At 38.3% G+C, this 17,987-nt stretch overlaps 1 protein-coding gene across 1 annotated transcript; it reads left to right on the top strand.

Moving 5' to 3' along the window:
* Nucleotides 1–635: 635 nt before the first annotated feature.
* On the top strand, nucleotides 636–16,643 carry LOC101833109 (olfactory receptor 4A15-like). Its single transcript, XM_005064978.2, has 2 exons — nucleotides 636–1,522; nucleotides 16,601–16,643. Exons 1-2 carry the CDS (start codon nucleotides 636–638, stop codon nucleotides 16,641–16,643), a joined length of 930 nt encoding a protein of 309 aa, XP_005065035.2.
* The last annotated feature ends 1,344 nt before the right edge of the window (nucleotides 16,644–17,987 follow it).

Here is a 17,987-nt window from a genome sequence, read left to right as displayed (position 1 = left end):
TTTCATTAATCTGTCACTGTACAAATAGTATTTTTAAATGTTCAGGCGCTTGGTAGATGTTTTGTTATTTTTGTTTTGGTAAAATATACAATACACTGTCAGGCAATCATCACTGTTACTCTTTATGAGTATGTGTATATTTTCAAAATTATTGCTTTTATGAATTTTCATTGATAGAGTAAATTTAACATTTATTTTTCACTCACATTTCTAAGGAAGTTTGAGATTTGATTACATTGAATTGAGCGTATAAAGAGCAATCAAACTAATACAATTGCTGTGATTTATGGGGTTAGAATCTCATGTTATATAATCAGAAAGCCTGTATCTAAACATGAGCACAAACTTTGTGAATTGCATTATATATATTATGTTACATGAATATCAGAATACAGTATGAAACTATGATTATGTTTTTACTGGAACATTTCTGAGATAAATCACCCAAGTATATGCCAGACAGAACCCTGAAGATTCACTATTATGGTGACAGAAAGAGTCCAGTTACCTGTGTAACCAAACCTGGGAAAACCGTTGAGAAAATTGTTGTAACATGGAGTTAAAATAATTTCAAATTAATTAAATGCTCTTGTTTGCAGGTTCTCTATGTGAATTCAAAACCCTCAGAAGAACTTATGGAAAAGAGGAACAATGTAACCGAATTCATCCTCCTGGGCCTTACCCAGAACCCTGAGGGGCAAAAGGTTCTGTTTGTCACATTCTTGCTCATCTACATTGTGACAGTAATGGGCAATCTGCTCATCATGGTGACCATCATGGCCAGCCAGTCCCTGGGCTCTCCTATGTACTTTTTTCTGGCTTATTTGTCATTTATAGATACTGTCTATTCTACTACCATTGCTCCCAAAATGATCATTGACTTGCTCTATGCAACAAAGACCATTTCCTTCCAGGCTTGTATGACTCAAGTTTTCATAGACCATTTATTTGCTGGAGCTGAGGTCATTCTTCTGGTGGTGATGGCCTATGACCGCTATGTGGCCATCTGTAAACCTCTTCACTATTTGACCATTATGAACAGGCGGGCGTGTGTCCTTATGCTGTTGGGGGCCTGGATTGGGGGCTTTATTCACTCATTAATTCAGTTCATCTTCATTTATCAGCTCCCTTTCTGTGGTCCAAACATCATTGACAGCTTTGTTTGTGATATGTATCCCTTGCTAAAACTAGCTTGTACCAATACTTACCTCATTGGACTCTGTATGATTGCTAATGGAGGGGCAATTTGCACTGTCACTTTCTTAATTCTTCTAGTTTCCTATGGGGTCATTTTACATTCCCTGAAGGCACACAGTCTGGAAGGGAAGCGCAAAGCTTTGTACACATGTGCATCCCACATTACTGTGGTTGTTTTATTCTTTGTTCCTTGCATCTTCCTGTATGCCAGGCCTACTTCCACATTCCCCATAGATAAGTCTGTGACTGTGGTTTTAACTTTCATAACTCCAATGTTGAATCCCTTAATCTATACCCTGAGAAATTCAGAAATGAAAAATGCCATGAGGAAAGTTTGGAGCCAAAAATACAGTTCAGTTGTGAGTAGGCTATTTCATTCTTGAAAAATGAAATCTATAATATATATACATATATATATATATATATGCAAAGGTCACAGTTTTATTGCAAGCATGTACCATTTTTACTATTGTTCTCTCTTGGTAACTTAGTGTCTTAATAAAAAGTAGCCATTGACATTAATATATAAGTAAATTACCTTCACTCTTTAGAGACTATCTTTGTATAAGCTTAATACGTTAAATGTGTCATCCAACCTTAAGATTCATTTCAATCCCACTTCAATTTTATTTTCTGTATTTTGAGTTTCAAATTTATTTTAATAACACAAAAATACGTATTATTTCTTCACTCTCCCTTCTTTGAATTTATAAATGATTTAGTCAGTATAGTTAGCAATGCTAACACTTCCAGTTGTGTCAGTTCAGTCATGATCAGCCTGGTCAGAAATTCAACTTATATTGACTAAAAGAATGTGTAACATGTTGCTTATTCAATGGTGGAGAAAATAAAAGTAGTATAGCTATTGATTCATGAGACAGGGGCCCAACATGGAGTGTTAGGAACTTCATAATTATTATAATTAGAGTCTGGCATCAGGATAATACTGTGAAAATGGCAGATCAGGGTTTTCCATTTAAGCCATCACAGAGATGTGGAAGCTGAATTGCTGAAGAGAATCCCCTACTTATATTTGTCAGAGTCATACCCTGACACCAGTTGTATATAGAAACAATATAAATCTTTTAAAAATTGCTTTCTAGATGAATTTATTTAATCTCCACACCAATTGTTACCTTTTAGTTCTCATATGAGATGAAAGTTTACCTTATTTCTTGCCATAATAGTTGGTTTCTAAATTCCATCTATTGAAACCTACTGAGCAACACTATCCTTTCATGACAGTTTCTTAACTTCCATTCTATTCAGAACCTGAATTACTGCAGAGGGTCAGATACTACCGGAGTGTGCTAAATGGGCACAGCATTTAGGATCTAATGTACCAAATCTACTTCCTTACTTTTACCAGATCCTTTATGTAGGTTAGACATTTGTGAGCAACTCAACTGGGCACTTACATCAAAGGTATCATCTCATAATGGGAGTCATTAATTAACTGACTTTAAGATCATCTATAAGATTGTTCACTAGAACATTGGAGCTTCTTTTCCTTGGACAACAGCTCCCCACATTTTTATTTGGTCTTTCCAAATATTCTATCAACCGTACTAGCTTCAGAATAATTGACATTGCATATGGTGTCACAGAGCTCAAAAAGACTCATAGAAGATAACTCACCACTTTACAAACAACTTTAGATGTGAGATAGAATCACTTCGGCCATATCTGATTAGATAGGACAGTCCTGAATTTCATTTGATGTTCAAGTAGATAGAGTCTGTATTTTGATAAGGGAATGGTAATTTCAACAATATTATTTCCATAAGAAAGTACTTCAAAGCTCTCTCTCTATACTCTGGTTTGAACATTCTTCTTCTCCCTTCACCACTGTGTATACCTGGACTGGAAGAAGGCTTATATGGATGATTATCTGTTGTTGAGTATTCACAGTCACTTACTCTTATCAATATTTTTATTAGTTAGGATTCTTTTTTATCATTTTTTATTTTAATTTTAAATAGCTTGTTTTACATGTCAATCCCAGTTCCCTCTCCCTCCCCTCCTCCCGCACTCCTCTTCCCCCCCCCTCCCTCCCACCCTATTGCCAAATCCTTCCCCATAGGGGATATCTAGAGTCTGTCATTTTACTCTTGGTAGGGTCCAGGCACTCCCCCCAAGAGTCCAGGCTGAGAGAGCATCTCTCTTTGTGCTATAGGCACACGAAGACAGTTTGTACACCAGGGATAGACACTGATCCACAGCTCAGGGCCCCATAGGTTGCCCAGGCCTTCTCACTGACACTCACATTTGGGGGGTCCAGATCAGTCCCATGCTGGCCTACCCACTGTCGGTCTGGGGTCCAAGAGCTCTCCCCTGTTCAGTTCAGCTGTCTCTGCTGGTTTTGCCAGCCCATTCTTTGCCAATTTGCTCATCACTCCTCTCTCTCTGGCACTGGGTTCCTTGGGTTCAGTTCAGTGATTAATTGTGTGTTTGCCTCTGCTCCCATCAGTCACAGGATGAAGACTCCCGGATGGTTATAGACATCAAGTTCATTATCAGGAATGGGCATTCGAGGTGGTCCCTCCACTATTGCTTAGCTTGTCAATTGGTGTTATCCCTTTAGATCACTCGAGGTCACTTTGGTGCCTGATCTATCTTCTAACCTATGATTCCCTCTTCCCCCTATTCTACCCCCACCCCCTCAACTTCCTGTTCCCCCATGACCAACTCCCTTCCTCTTCACCCCCTCTCTTCTTCCCAGGACCCACACCCCCCACCCCTCGACGTGTACCCCATCCATTCAGAGGATCTTGTCTCCATCCTCTTCTCTTGGGTACTATGCATATATGCATATCTTTTAGGTTCTTTCCTGTTTCCCAGACTCTCTATCTGTGGAAGTGCAGACTGGCACTATCCTGATCCATGTCTAAAATCCATATATGAGTGAGTACATACCATGTTTGTCTTTTTGCGACTGGGTTACCTCACTCAGGATGGTTTCGTCCAGTGCTATCCATTTCCCTGCAAATTTCAAGATTCCATTGTTTTTTTTTCTGCTGAGTAATACTCCATTGTGTAAATGTACCACATTTTCTCTATCCACTCTTCAGTTGAGGGGCATCTAGGTTGCTTCCAGGTTCTGGCTATTACAAACAATGCTGCTATGAACATAGTGGAGCAGATGCCCTTGTTGTATGAACCTGCCTCATTTGGACAAATGCCTAAGAGTGGAATTGCTGGGTCTAGTGGTAGATTAATTCCCATTTTCCTGAGGAATCTCCATACTGATTTCCAAAGAGGCTGTATGAGTCGGCACTCCCACCAGCAGTGGAGGAGTGTTCCTCTCTCTCCACATCCTCTCCAGCATAAATTGTCTTTGGTGTTTTTGATTCTAGTCATTCTGACAGGAGTAAGATGGTATCTAAGAGTTGTTTTGATTTGCATTTCCCTGATGGCTAAGGATGTTGAGCACTTTCTTAAGTGTCTCTTGGCCATTTTAGCCTCCTCTACTGAGAATTCTCTATTTAGCTCTGTACCCACCTTTTAAGTGGATCCTTTGGTGTTTTGGAGACTTGTTTCTTGAGTTCTTTGTAAATTTTGGAGATTAGCCCTCTGTCAGATGTAGGGTTTGTGAATATCTTTTCCCATTCTGTGGCCTGCCTTTTTGTCTTTTTGACTGTGTCCTTTGCCTTACAGAAGCTTTTTAGTTTCAGAAGGTCCCATTTGTTAATTGTCGATCTCAGTGCCTGTGCCACTGGTGTTATGTTTAGGAATTGGTCTCCTGTACCAACTCGTTGAAGAGTATCTCCCACTTTCTCTTCTAAAAGTTTCAGTGTGGCTGGATTTATGTTGAGATCTTTGATCCATTTGGACTTAAGTTTTGTACAAGGCGATAAACCTGGATCTATCTGCAGTCTTCTGCATACCAGGACCCAGTTATGCCAGCACCATTTGTTGAAGATGCTTTCTTTTTTCCATTGTACAGTTTTAGCTTCTTTGTCAAAAATCAAGTGTTCATAGGTGTGTGAGTTAAAATTAGGGCTTTCAATTAGTCTACCTGCCTATTTTTGTGCCAATACCAAGCTGTTTTCAGGACTATAGCTCTATAATAGAGCTTGAAGTCAGGTATGGTGATGCCTCCTGAAGTTCCTTTATTGTATAGGGATGTTTTGGCTATCCTGGGCCTTTTGTTTTTCCATATAAAGTTGATTAATGTTCTTTCCAGGTCCTTGAAGAATTGTGATGGAATTTTGATAGGGATTGCATTGAATCTATAGACTGCTTTTGGCAAGATTGCCATTTTTATTATGTTGATCCTACCAATCCAAGAGCATGGGAGATCTTTCCATTTTCTGGTATCTTCTTTGATTTCTTTCTTTAAAGACACAAAGTTCTTGATATACAGGTCTTTCACTTCCTTGGTTAACATTATCCCCAGATATTTGATGCTGTTTTTGGCTATTGTAAAAGGTGATGTTTATCTGATTTCTTTCTCAGTCACTTCATCATCTGTATATAATAGGGCCACTGATTTTTTTGAGTTTACCTTGTATCCTGCCACATTGCTGAAGGTGTTTATCAGCTCTAGGAGTAACCTTGCGGAGTTTTTTGGGTCACTTATGTAAACTATCATATCATCTGCAAATAGTGAAAGTTTGACTTCTTCTTTTCCTATTTGTATCCCCTTTATCTCCTTTTGTTGTCTTATTGCTGTAGCTAGAACTTCAAGTACAATATTGAAGAAATATGGAGAGAGTGGACAGCCTTGTCTTGTTCCTGGTTTTAGAGGACTTGCTTTGAGTTTCTCTCCATTTAGTTTGATGTTAGCTGTTGGTTTACTGTATATTGCTTTTATTATATTCAGGTACGTTCCTGTTATCCCTGATCTCTCTAGGACCTTTATCATGAAGGGGTGCTGGATTTTTTCAAAGGCTTTTTCAGCATCTAGTGAGATGATCATGTGGTTTTTCTTTCGCAGATTGTTAATATGGTGGATTACATTGATAGATTTTCTAATGTTGAACCATCCCTGCATTCCTGGAATGAAGCCTACTTGATCATGGTGGATGATTTTTCTGATGTGTTCTTGAATCCGGTTTGCGAGTATTTTATTGAGTATTTTTGCATAAATCTTCATGAGTGAAATTGGTCTATAGTTCTCTTTCTTAGTTGTGTCTTTGTGTGGCTTGGGTATCAAGGTAATTGTGGCCTCGTAGAAAGAGTTTGGCAGTAAGCCTCCTGCTTCTATTGTGTGGAATACTTTGAGGAGTATTGGAATTAGCTCTTCTTTGAATTTCTGGTAGAATTCTGCACTGAAGCCATCTGGGCCTGGGCTTTTTTTGTTTGGGAGACTTTTGATGACTGCTTCTATTTCATTAGGGGTTATAGGTCTGTTTAGATTGTTTATCTGTTCTTGATTTAGTTTTTGGCAAGTGATATCTATCCAGGAAATTGTCCATTTCCTTTAAATTTTCAAATTTCGTGGAGTACAGATTTTCAAAAGTATGCCCTGATGATTCTCTTGATTTCCTCAGAGTCTGTTGTTATGTCCCCTTTTTCATCCCTGATTTTGTTAATTAGCATGCTTTCTCTCTGTCTTTTGGTTAGTTTTGACAGAGGTTTGTCTATTTTGTTGATTTTCTCAAAGAACCAACTCTTTGTTTCATTGATTCTTCTCAGTGTTTTCCTGGTTTCTATTTGATTGATTTCAGCCCTCAATTTGATTATTTCCTGGCGTCTGCTCCTCCTGGGGGAGTTTTCTTCTTTTTGTTCTAGAACATTCAGCTGTGCTATTAATTCTCTAGTATGACTGTTCTCCAGTTTTTTCATGTGGGCACTTAGTGCTATAAACTTTCCTCTCAGCACTGCTTTCAAAGTGTCCCATATGTTTGTGTATGTTGTGTCTTCATTCTCATTGAAATCGAGGAAGTCTTTAATTTCTTTTTTTATTTGTTCCTTTACCCAGGGATGGTGCAATTGTGCATTGTTCAATCTCCATGAGTTTGTAGGGTTTCTGCGATTTGTGTTATTGTTGAATTCTAATGTTAATGCATGGTGGTCTGATAAGATGCAGGGGGTTATGTCAATTTTTTTGTATCTGTTCAGATTTGCTATGTTTCCTATTATGTGGTCAATTTTAGAGAAGGTTCCATGTGGTGCCGAGAAGAAGGTATATCCCTTTGTATTTGGGTGGAGTGTTCTATAGATGTCTGTTAAACCCAGTTGGGTCATAACTTCTACTAGTTCTTTTGTTTCTTTGTTAAGTTTCTTCTGGAGGTCCTGTCTAGCGGTGAGAGCGGAGTGTTGAAGTCTCCTACTATTAGTGTGTGAGATTTTATGTGCATTTTGAGCTTTAGTCATGTTTTTTCACAAATGTAGGTGCCTTTGTATTTGGGGCGTAGATGTTTAAAATTGAGACTTCGTCTTGATGTATTCTTCCTTTGATGAATATGAAGTGCCCTTCTTCATCTCTTTTGATTGATTTTAATTTGAAGTCTAATTTGTTAGATATTAGGATTGCTATGCCCGCATGTTTCTTGGGACCGTTTGATTGGAAGATCTTTTCCCTTTACTCTGAGATAACGTCTGTCTTTGATGTTGAGATGTGTTTCTTGTATGCAGCAGAAGGAAGGGTTCTGTCTTCTTTTCCATTCTGCTAGTCTGGGTCTTTTTATAGGCAAGTTGAGGCCGTTGACATTGAGGGATAATGACCATTGATTGGTGATCCTTGTTTGCGCTTGATTTATTGTTAGTGATGTTATTTTGTGTAGTTTCTCCTCCCTTTTTCTTTTGGTGTTTTGTAAAGTGTGATTATATATTGCCTGTGTCTTTGTGAATGTAGTTATCTTCCTTGGCTCTAGCTTTTCCTTCTAGCATTTTCTGTAGAGCTGGATTCATGAATATGTATTGTTTAAATCTGGCTTTGTCATGGAATATTTTGTTTTCTCCATCTATGGTAATTGAGAGCTTTGCTGGATATAGTAGTCTCGACTGGCATCCTTGTTCCCTTAGCGTTTGTAGGACATCTGACCAGGATCTTCTGGCTTTCATCGTTTCCATTGAGAAGTCAGGTGTAATTCGGATAGGTCTGCCTTTGTATGTTACTTGGCCTTTTTCTTTAGCTGCTCTTAATATTTTCTCTTTACTCTGTAGGTTTGATGTTTTGATTATTATATGGCGAGGTGACTTCTTTTTCTGGTCAAGCCTATTTGGTGTTCTGTAAGATTCTTGTACTTTCATAGGCATATCTTTCTTTAGGTTAGGGAAGTTTTCTTCTATGATTTTGTTGAATATGTTTTCTGTACCTTTAAGTTGAATTTCTTCACCTTCTTCTATACCTATTATTATTATTCTCAGGTTTGGCTTCTTCACAGTGTCCCATATTTCCTGGATGTTTTGTGTTAAGGATTTGTTGGTTTTGAGATTTTCTTTGGTTGACGACTCTATATCCTCTAATGAGTCTTCAACACCTGAGATTCTCTCTTCTATCTCTTGTATTCTATTGGTGATACTTGCATCTGTAGTTCCAGATCGTTTACCAAGCTTTTCTATTTACAGCATCCCTTCATTCTGTGTTTTCTTTATCGTTTCTATTTCAGCTTTCAATCCTTCAACTGTTTGAGCTGTTTCCTTAATTTTTTTTGGTTGTTTTTTCTTGGTGCTCTTTAGATTCTTTGAGAGATTTGTTTATTTCTTGAATTTTCCCCCCATTTCATGGATTTTTTTGTTTGTTTTTTCTTCTATTTCTTTAAGGAATTTCCTCGCTTCTTCTTTGAGGGTCTCCATCATCTTCATGAAATAATTTTTAAGGTCTGTCTCTTCTTCGTCTATGTAGTGCTTTTCAGGACTTGCTGGTGTTGGTTCCCTGGATTCTGGTGGGGTCATGTTGGTGTTCTTCTTGTTGAGCCACATTTTTTTCAGTTAAAAATTAATTTGCAATGAAAAATATCTCTATCTCTACAGGTTGTATCAGAGAAATCTCAGATACAGTAAGCATGATCAGACACAATCATCAGTTGAAGAAAGGATTTTATTGAGAGTGAGGAGACATATATCACAGAAAAAGACTCCTAACCCCAAAGTACTCAGGAATCTAAAGCCCAGGTTTTCATTGAGTGCTGAGAGGTTTTAGGCATCTGAAGGGGTTTTCCTCACTCATTTAGTGTGGTTCAGTTTGAAGAAAGACAATGACTGATTGCCCCAAATATGTAAAGACATCTTGATCTGGGCTTGAACATATTGAGCATGTCCATCAGCAAGAGCATGCAGACAGGAGAAAAATGCACACAAGTCCTCTCTCTTAAGCTGCCAGGATTTTGTCTAGGGTTAGGAGGATGTAAAGTAACACCGTCATCATGGAAGTTCACCATCCTCTTTTCTCAGTTATGGCCCCACTTTCTGTCTGTCTGCTTATTAGGGGAGCCTGTCTTACTCCTAGTCTTTCGATATGACCCATTACAAGTCTCCACATCCACCACCACCCCCATCAATAAGAGCTTCTCTAACGATTTTGAGAGAGCACAAACCATACTCAAAGGTATGTAGAAGCAACTTTGACAATGTCACCATTTATTTAAACAATGTCAGTTGATGCTCCACCACACAAATAACCCAGAGTCAATGCCTCCTTAGTCCCAGATATTTGTCCATATTGCAGTACTAGAAATAAATCCCCTCCTACATGGTAGGCTTCAAATCTAGTAAAAAATTCACTGGTTTGGTTTTGTTGTTTTCTTTTTTATTTAAATGTTTACACGTTACTTTTTGTTCCCTCTCCCTCCTCTCCTACCCTGCCCCGACATCCTCCCAACACCCCATCCCACTCAATGAATCTCTGCTCCCCAGGGAGGTTAAGGGCTTCCATGAGGAATTTTCAGAGTCTGTAATATCATCCCGGGCAGGGCCTAGGTGCTCCTTCGTGTGTCCAGGCTGAGAGAGCATCCCTCCATGTGGAATGGGCTCCCAGAGTCTATTTGTTTGTCAGGAATAAATATTGATCTACTCTCTAAGTTCCGATAGATTGCTGAGGCCTCTTCTCTGACACCCAGGTTTGGGAGGGATGTCTGGATCAGATCCCATTCTGGCCTTTCAGGCATCAGTCTGGGGTTCATGAATTCTCCTTTGTTTAGGTCAGCTGCCTGTGTGGGTTTCCCTGGTCTTGAATTGTTTGCTCATCACTCCTATTTGCAAATGTGTTCCAGGAATTCAGTTCAGTTTTTAGCTGTGGGTGTCTGCCTCTGCTTTCCTCAGCCATGGGATTAAGGTTCTAGGATGGTATATAAGGTAATCATCAATCTCAACATTATGGGAGGGTATTTAAGGTAGCCTTAATGCCAGTTGGTGCCATTCTTGTAGATCTGTGGAGATCTCACTCTATTATGGTATCTCATCTTCTCTCCTCTATACTTACCCTGGTTCAACCTTTCTGCTCCCGCGTGTCCTCCTCCCCTTCTTGCTTTCCCCTCTTTTTCTCCCCTTCTTCCCTCCTCTCCTCCTACCTCCACCACTTCTCCCAATCCAATTCAGAGATCTTGTCCCATTAACCTTCTCCTGGGTACCATGCATATATCTCTTATAGTCTTCCCTGCCTCCCAGACTCTCTGGTGGTGGGATTGTAGGCTGGCAATCCCCTGTTTCATGTATAAAATCCATATATGAGTGAGTACATACTATGTCTTTTTGTGACTGGGTTACCTCACTTGGGATGGATTTTTCTAGTGACATCCATTTGCCTGCGAATTTCAACATTCCAATTTTCTTTTCCGCTGAGTAGCACACCATTGTGTAAATGTACCACATTTTCTCTATCCACTCTTCAGTTGAGGGGCATCTAGGCTGCTTCTAGGTTCTGGTGATGACAAATAATACTGTTATTAACATAGTTGAGCAGATATTATTATTGTATGGGTATAAATCTTTTGGGTGTATGCCTAAGAGTGGAATTGTTTTTTATTTTAGCCATTCTGATGGGAGTGAGATGGTATCTCAATGTTGTTTTGATTTGCATTTTCCTGATGGCTAAGGATGTTGAACACTTTCTCAAGTGTCTTTTGGCCATTTTAGTCTCCTCTATTGAGAATTCTCTATTTAGTTCTGTACCCCACTTTTTAATTGGATCCTTTGGTGTTCTGGAGACTTGCTTCTTGAGTTCTTTGTAAATTTTGGAGATCAGCCCTCTGTCAGATGTGGTGTTAGTAAATATCATTTCACATTCAGTGAGCTGCCTTTTTGTCTTGTTGACTGTGTCCTTTGCCTTGCAGAAGCATCTCAGTTTCATTGTCAATCTCAGGGTCTGTGCTACTGGTGTTATATTTAGGAATCTGTTTGCTGTACCAATTAATTCAAGGGTACCACCCACTTTCTCTTCTATGAGGTTCAGTGTGGCTGGATTGATGTTGAAGTCTTTGATCAATTTGGACTTAAGTTTTGTGCATGGTGATGGACATCTGCTGTATTTACATGCCAGCATCCAGTTTTTCCAGCACCATTTTTTGAAGATTCTCTCTTTTTCATTTGTGTAGTTTTAGCTTCTTTTTCAAAGATCAGGTGTTCAAAGGTGTGTGGGTTGATATCAGAGTCTTTTATTCTATTCCTTTGGTCTACTTTTCTGTTTTATATGTTTTCAGGACTATAGCTCTATAATAGAGATTGAAGTCATGGATGTTGATGCCTCCTGTAGTTCCTTTATCGTACAGGATTGTTTTGACTATCCTGCATATTTTGTTTTTCTATATAAAGTTGAGGATTGTCCTTTTGAGGTCTGTGAAAAATTGTGTTGCTATTTTGATAGGGATTACATTGAATCTATAGATTGCTTTTGGTAAGATTGTCATTTTTACTATGTTGATCCTACTTATCCAAGAGCATAGGAGATATTTCTATTTTCTGGTATCTTCTTTAATTTCTTATTTTAAAGACTCCAAGTTCTTTTTATACAGGCCTTTCACCTGTATTTTTAGAGTTACCCCAATATATTTTTATGTTGTTTGTGGCTATTGTAAAGGGTGATGTTTCTCTGATTTCCTTCATATCCCTTTTATTGTCTGTATACAGTAGGGCTACTGAATTTTTTTAGTAATTTTGTATCCTGCCAATTTGCTGAAGATGCTTATCAGCTGTAGGAATTACCTGGTAGAATGCTTTGTGTTGCTCATGTAGACTATCATATCATCTGCAAATAGTGAAAGTTTGACTTCCTCTCTAATTTTTATCCCTTTCATCTCCTTTTGTTGTCTTATTGTGATAGCAAGAACTTCGAGTACAATATTGAAGAGAGATGGAGACACTAGACTATTAATTTACTTGTTTTTCTTTGGATTATGAGTTGATATAAAGTACAGACTTATTCTGTACTTATTATTTTCTTATCTTTAATCTTTGGGGTGTATTTTTGTGGCAAGAATCCTAAAGAGTTCTAGGATGTATTTAATTATGTTCACTCACCATCTTTATTTCCATAATTGCATATTTCACCTGTAAAATAATGAAGCTAATTGAAGTAACAATATAGTTCAACTAAGCAAAAAACGTGTATAGTTCCTCTAAATTACTCCAATAAGACTAACATCTATTCCATATAGGGAAAAAATTTAAAAAATCAAGCACATAAAACCCCAATATTTGTCCTGAAGCTACCTCCAACATTTTTTACTTAATTAAAGATAATGCTATAAGTAATGTTAAAATTATTTTATTGGTATATAATAATTATACATTGATAAACTAGAACATTTTGAAATTTGTATGATGCAGTTTCATATTTGGCATATCCAGCATTACAAATATTTATCATTTCCTTTGAGATAATGAAAATTCTTTTGAATAGCTTAATATATACAAAATTTTGTGAATTATAGCCATACTACTCTTGTACAGAACATTGCAAATTATTTCTCCTATCTTACCCAATGTTTTTCTTCCCAGTTACCAAGTTTTCTTTATTCTACCTCTCCTCTATAGAACACTAAATACAAATGAGTATGTTTTGTTTGCCTCCTTTATGTTATTGCTTTAATTAGCTCCATTTCATCCATGTAACATTTGTGTCTTGGGAAATGAAGACATTAGAAATAATAATGAAATGTGCTCTATTGTTATTAATATTTTATACATATTAGTATTATTCCTGATTGCATGTCTGTGTACCACCCATGTGCCTGGTACTTGGAGAAGGCAGAAGAGGGTCCTTTATTTCCTGGAACAGAAGATTTTGAGTCAAATTGTAGGAGCTGGATATCAAACCTCTGAAAAAGCAGCCACTGCTCTTAAATCATGAGCCATCACTTCAGACAGTTAAACTTGTTCTTTAACTCTTTGCTGTAAGATTTTTAAAATACAGGTTATCTCAATGAACATTTTTCCCAGGCTCATTAATTTTGTAACAAATGACAAGATTCAAGTGTTTATGCTCCTGAATAGTTTTTCCTACTGTGCTTTGGTCACTTTTTGCCAATTTATTCACATTAAAACTGGGTTGATTCCATTTCCTGGTTACTGTGAGGAGAACTGCAACAGACAGGGAGTTCAGGTGCATCTTCAGACTATCGATGACCTCTCATCCAGATAGTTATAAAAACAGGGCTTTCCTGACCACAGAAGAGATTTATTTGTAGTTGTCTTTAGAGAAAGTTCTGTATTGTTTTGCATATAGGGCATAGCAACTAACAGTCTCATAAATAATATGTGATATCCTTTTCCCATAGCATTGACAGCATTTCTCATTAGACAGATCATAGGATAATATAATAAAAATGAAGGAGAAGACATTGGATTGAAATTATATAACTTGAATAAGTGAAATAAAGCTTACTAAACCTTAATGTATTTATACAGGGGGTTTATTGTATATTTAATATGAAATATGGTTAAGAATAAAGCATGAAGAATCAATATAAATTTTCCTTTAATAGTTTGTTTAGGCAACATGAGAAGTGAAAGAGTACCAATAAGACATTATCAACTGATTTAACAAAATAAATAAGTTGGAGGTTTTAATTTTCCAGATACTAGAAGTAAGACATTCTCAGAGGACTTTAACCTTCTCAGGAAGGTGACATATTTCAAATTCCCAAGTGCTTCTGAAATCCTTTTTTGTTTTTTATTAATTTTTATTTTAAATTTAAATTAGAAACAGGGTTATTTCACATGTCAATCCCAGCTCCCTCTCCCTCCCCCTCCTCCCATTCCCTCCCACCACCTCCCCAGTCCCCCTATGAATCACCACTCCATTCCCCAGGGTTTCATATCCAGAGGTTGTTATTTCATTCAGGGCAGAGCCTATTCCCTACCATAAGAGTCCAGGCTGAGAGAGATCCCTCATTGTGGGATGGTAACCCAAAGTCCATTTGTAAGCCAGAGATAAATACTGATCTGCTACCCAATGACCCATAGATTGCTTAGGCCTCCCCATTGACACCCATATTCAGGGGGTCTGGTACAGTGCCATGCTGGACCCCAAGCCATCAACCTGGGGTTCAAGAGCTTCCCCTTGTTCAGGTCAACTATTTTTGTGGGTTTAAAAAAACCCAGTCTTAACCCCTTTGCTCATCAGTCCCTGCTCTCTGTCACTGGGTTCCTTGAATTCAGCTCAGTGTTTCGCTGTGTGTGTTAGCCTCTGCTTCCATCAGTCATTGGTTGAAGGTTCTGTTTCTCAGACTTTCTGGCAGTGGCATTGTAAGCTGTCACCCCCCTGATTCACATCTAAAATCCATATAGGAATGAGTACATACCATGTTTGTCTTTTTGTGACTGGGTTACCTCACTCAGGATGGTTTCTTCTGGTGCTGTCCATTTGCCTGAGAATTTCAAGATTTCATTGTTTTTTCCCGTTGAATAGTAATCCATTGTGTAAATGTACCACATTTTCTCTATCTACTCTTCAGTTAAAGGGCATCTAGGTTGCTTTCAGGTTATGGCTATCACAAATAATACTGCTGTGATTACAGTGGAATAGATGTCCTTGTTGTATGAATGTCCATCTTTTGGATGTATGCCTAAGCGTGTAATTGCTGGGTCTTGTGGTAGGCTGAATCCAATTTTCCTGAAGAATCTCCTCACTGATTTCCAAAGTGGCTATTCTAGTTGGCATTCCCACCAGCATTGGAAGAGTGTTCCCCTTTCTCCACAACCTCTCCAGTATAACTGCCATTGGTGTATTTGATTTTAGTCATTCTGAGGGGAGCAAGATCATATCTCAGAATTGTTTTGATTTGCATTTCCCTGATGGGCAGTGATATTGAGCACTTTTTAAAGTGTGTCAGCCATTTTAGACTCCTCTATTGAGAATTCTCTATTTAGTTCTGTAGCCCACTTTTTAATTGGATTCTTTGGTGTTTGGAGACTTGCTTCTTGAGTTCTTTGTAAATTTTGGAGATCAACCCTCTGTCAGATGTGGTTTTAGTGAATATCTTTTCCCATTCTGTGGGCTGCCTTTTTGTCTTGTTGACTGTGTCCTTTGTCTCACAGAAGCTTCTCAGTTTCAGGAGCGCCCATGTATTAATTATTGACCTCAGGGTCTGTGCTACTGGAGTTATGTTCAGGAAGCTGTGTCCTGTACCAATTCATTCAAGGGTACCTCCCACTTTCTCTTCTAAGATGTTCAGTGTGGCTGGATTTATGTTGAGGTTTGATCCGTTTGGACTTAAGTTTTGTGTATGGCAATAGACATGGGTTTATCCACATCTTCTACATTCCAGCCTCCAGGTATGGCAGCACCATTTGTTGAAGATGCTTTCATTTTACCCTTGTATAATTTTAGCTGTGACTCTAACTTTGTGTATAACTGAAAGTTTTTAAGTTATGATCTATTTATAGAAAAATTTAGTCTAGTTTGCATTTGCTTGGAGGTAAAGATGAGCTAATTTTGTGCAGTTTGTTTTAGACTGAGGAGAAATTGGTAATTTGTCATATCAAAGCAGGCTTTATTGTGTATCACAGTCTTTGTGGCAAATAGATCTAGTTATACAGCATATCCTAGTAGAAAAAATATATATGTATATAGTTAAAGTTATATCATCTTCCTGATATGAGATTATATATACACATCATATAGGATTGCACATTACAGCATAGGTATTGTGGAGATACTATACTGCCTTTTCACATGTGAATTTAAAAACAAGCAATCAGTCGTTATAACCAATATTTTCATAATCCTTGACTATGAATTTCCTCCAAAATATTAGTTGATCAACTGTTTGGCCAGCCTATAAATATCAATTGATGTCTGTTGTAATTGTGTCATGGGCCAAAACAACTAGTGACATTCTCTACCTGTGGTCCCACCTCACAATTTTCATGTTTTTTGTGCTATGTATTTATACATATATGTGATCAATGACAACTTTCAGGTAGATAAAACCACCGCATAATTTTATACTCTTGTCTCTCCCATGTTAAATCCTATTATCAACACTGTAAAGAATGCAGAGGTTAAATTTTCAAATAGAATGTTACTAAGAAAGTATTCAATCTTGGATAATAAGTGATTTAATTTGAATGCCTTTTCCCCCTTTTTATCTTTAAATAAGAAACAAGCTTGTTTTATATGTCATCTCCAGTTCCCCATACCTCCCTTCCCACCTGTCCACCACAGATCCCCTCTTACATCCTCTGTACTCCCCAAAGAGGGTGAAGTCTTCCATGAGAAATCTTTAATGTCTGTCATGTCATTTGGAGCAAGGCCTTAGCCCTCCCCAGTGTGTCTGGCTAAGAAATGTCCCTCTATATGGAAAGGGCTCCCAAAGTCCATTAGTATACTAGGGAAAAATACTGATCCGCATAGATTCCCTTGGCCTCCTAAATGACATCCACATTCAGGAGGTCTGGATCAATTCTATGCTGGTTTCCCTGCTTGTAACATGCATTCTTCCTGCCAGCCACTTGGGTCCCTCTTCTGTCTCAGCTTCCAAGTAACACACAAGACACTATATTAATTATGAAGCTGTTGGCCATTAGCTTTAATTTCTTATTGGCTAGCTCTGAATTAATTATTAACTCATAACTGCTAATCTAAGTATTCTGTGTGATCTTCTCTTACCGAAGAAAGGGTCCATACCTCTTACCTCTCCCACTCCCTACACCATGACTCCTGTGCCTCTCCTTCCCAGAGTCCTCCTCAACTCATAATCCCACTTATCTTGCTTCCCTATTATACAACAGTCCTGTATTTAATCAACCAATAGGACAACATATACACAGAAGGACTTCCCCCATCACCTGCTATTAGTCTGGGGTTCATGAGCTATGTCAACTATTTCTGTGGGTTTCTCCAACCTTGTATTGATCTCTTTGCTCATCACTCCTTCCTCTCTGCAACTGGGTTCCAGGAGTTAGGCTCAGTGTTTAGCTGTGGGTGTCTGCTTCTACTTCCATCAGCTACTGGATGACAGGTCTAGGATAGCATATAAGGTAGTCATCAAACTCATTATCAGGGAAGGGCATTTAAGGTAACCTATCCACTATTGCTTATGTTGTTAGGGTCATCCCTGTAGATCTCTGGACATTTCCCTAGTGTCAGATTTCCCTTTAAACCTATAATGGCTCCCTCCCTCTATTATGTATCTCTTTTCTTGATCTCCTCTATTCTTCCCCTGAGTCAAACTTCCTGCTCCCTCATGTCTCCCTCTCCCCTTATCTTTCTCCTAACTCCCTCTCCCCTCCTCACATGCTCCCAATTTGATCAGTAGATGTTGTCCCTTTCCCCTTCTCCAAGGGACCATGTATGCCTCTCTTAGGGTCCTCCTGGTTTCCTAGATGCTCTGGTAGTGTGGATTATAGGCTGGGAATCCTTTGTTCTAGGTCTAAAATCCATATATGAGTGGGCACATACC

This window comes from Mesocricetus auratus, unplaced genomic scaffold (genome assembly GCF_017639785.1).
Source record: "Mesocricetus auratus isolate SY011 unplaced genomic scaffold, BCM_Maur_2.0 Super-Scaffold_100004, whole genome shotgun sequence".
NCBI lineage: Eukaryota > Metazoa > Chordata > Mammalia > Rodentia > Cricetidae > Mesocricetus > Mesocricetus auratus.
This window is presented reverse-complemented; position numbering and strand designations above follow the sequence as displayed.

Excerpts from the sequence above, each read along its gene's own strand:
- LOC101833109 (XM_005064978.2), top strand. The coding sequence starts at position 636 with ATGGAAAAGAGGAACAATGTAACCGAATTCATCCTCCTGGGCCTTACC. Across the intron at positions 1,523-16,600 it reads TCAGAAATGAAAAATGCCAT|TAGAATGTTACTAAGAAAGT; the intron begins GAGGAAAGTTTG and ends TAAATTTTCAAA.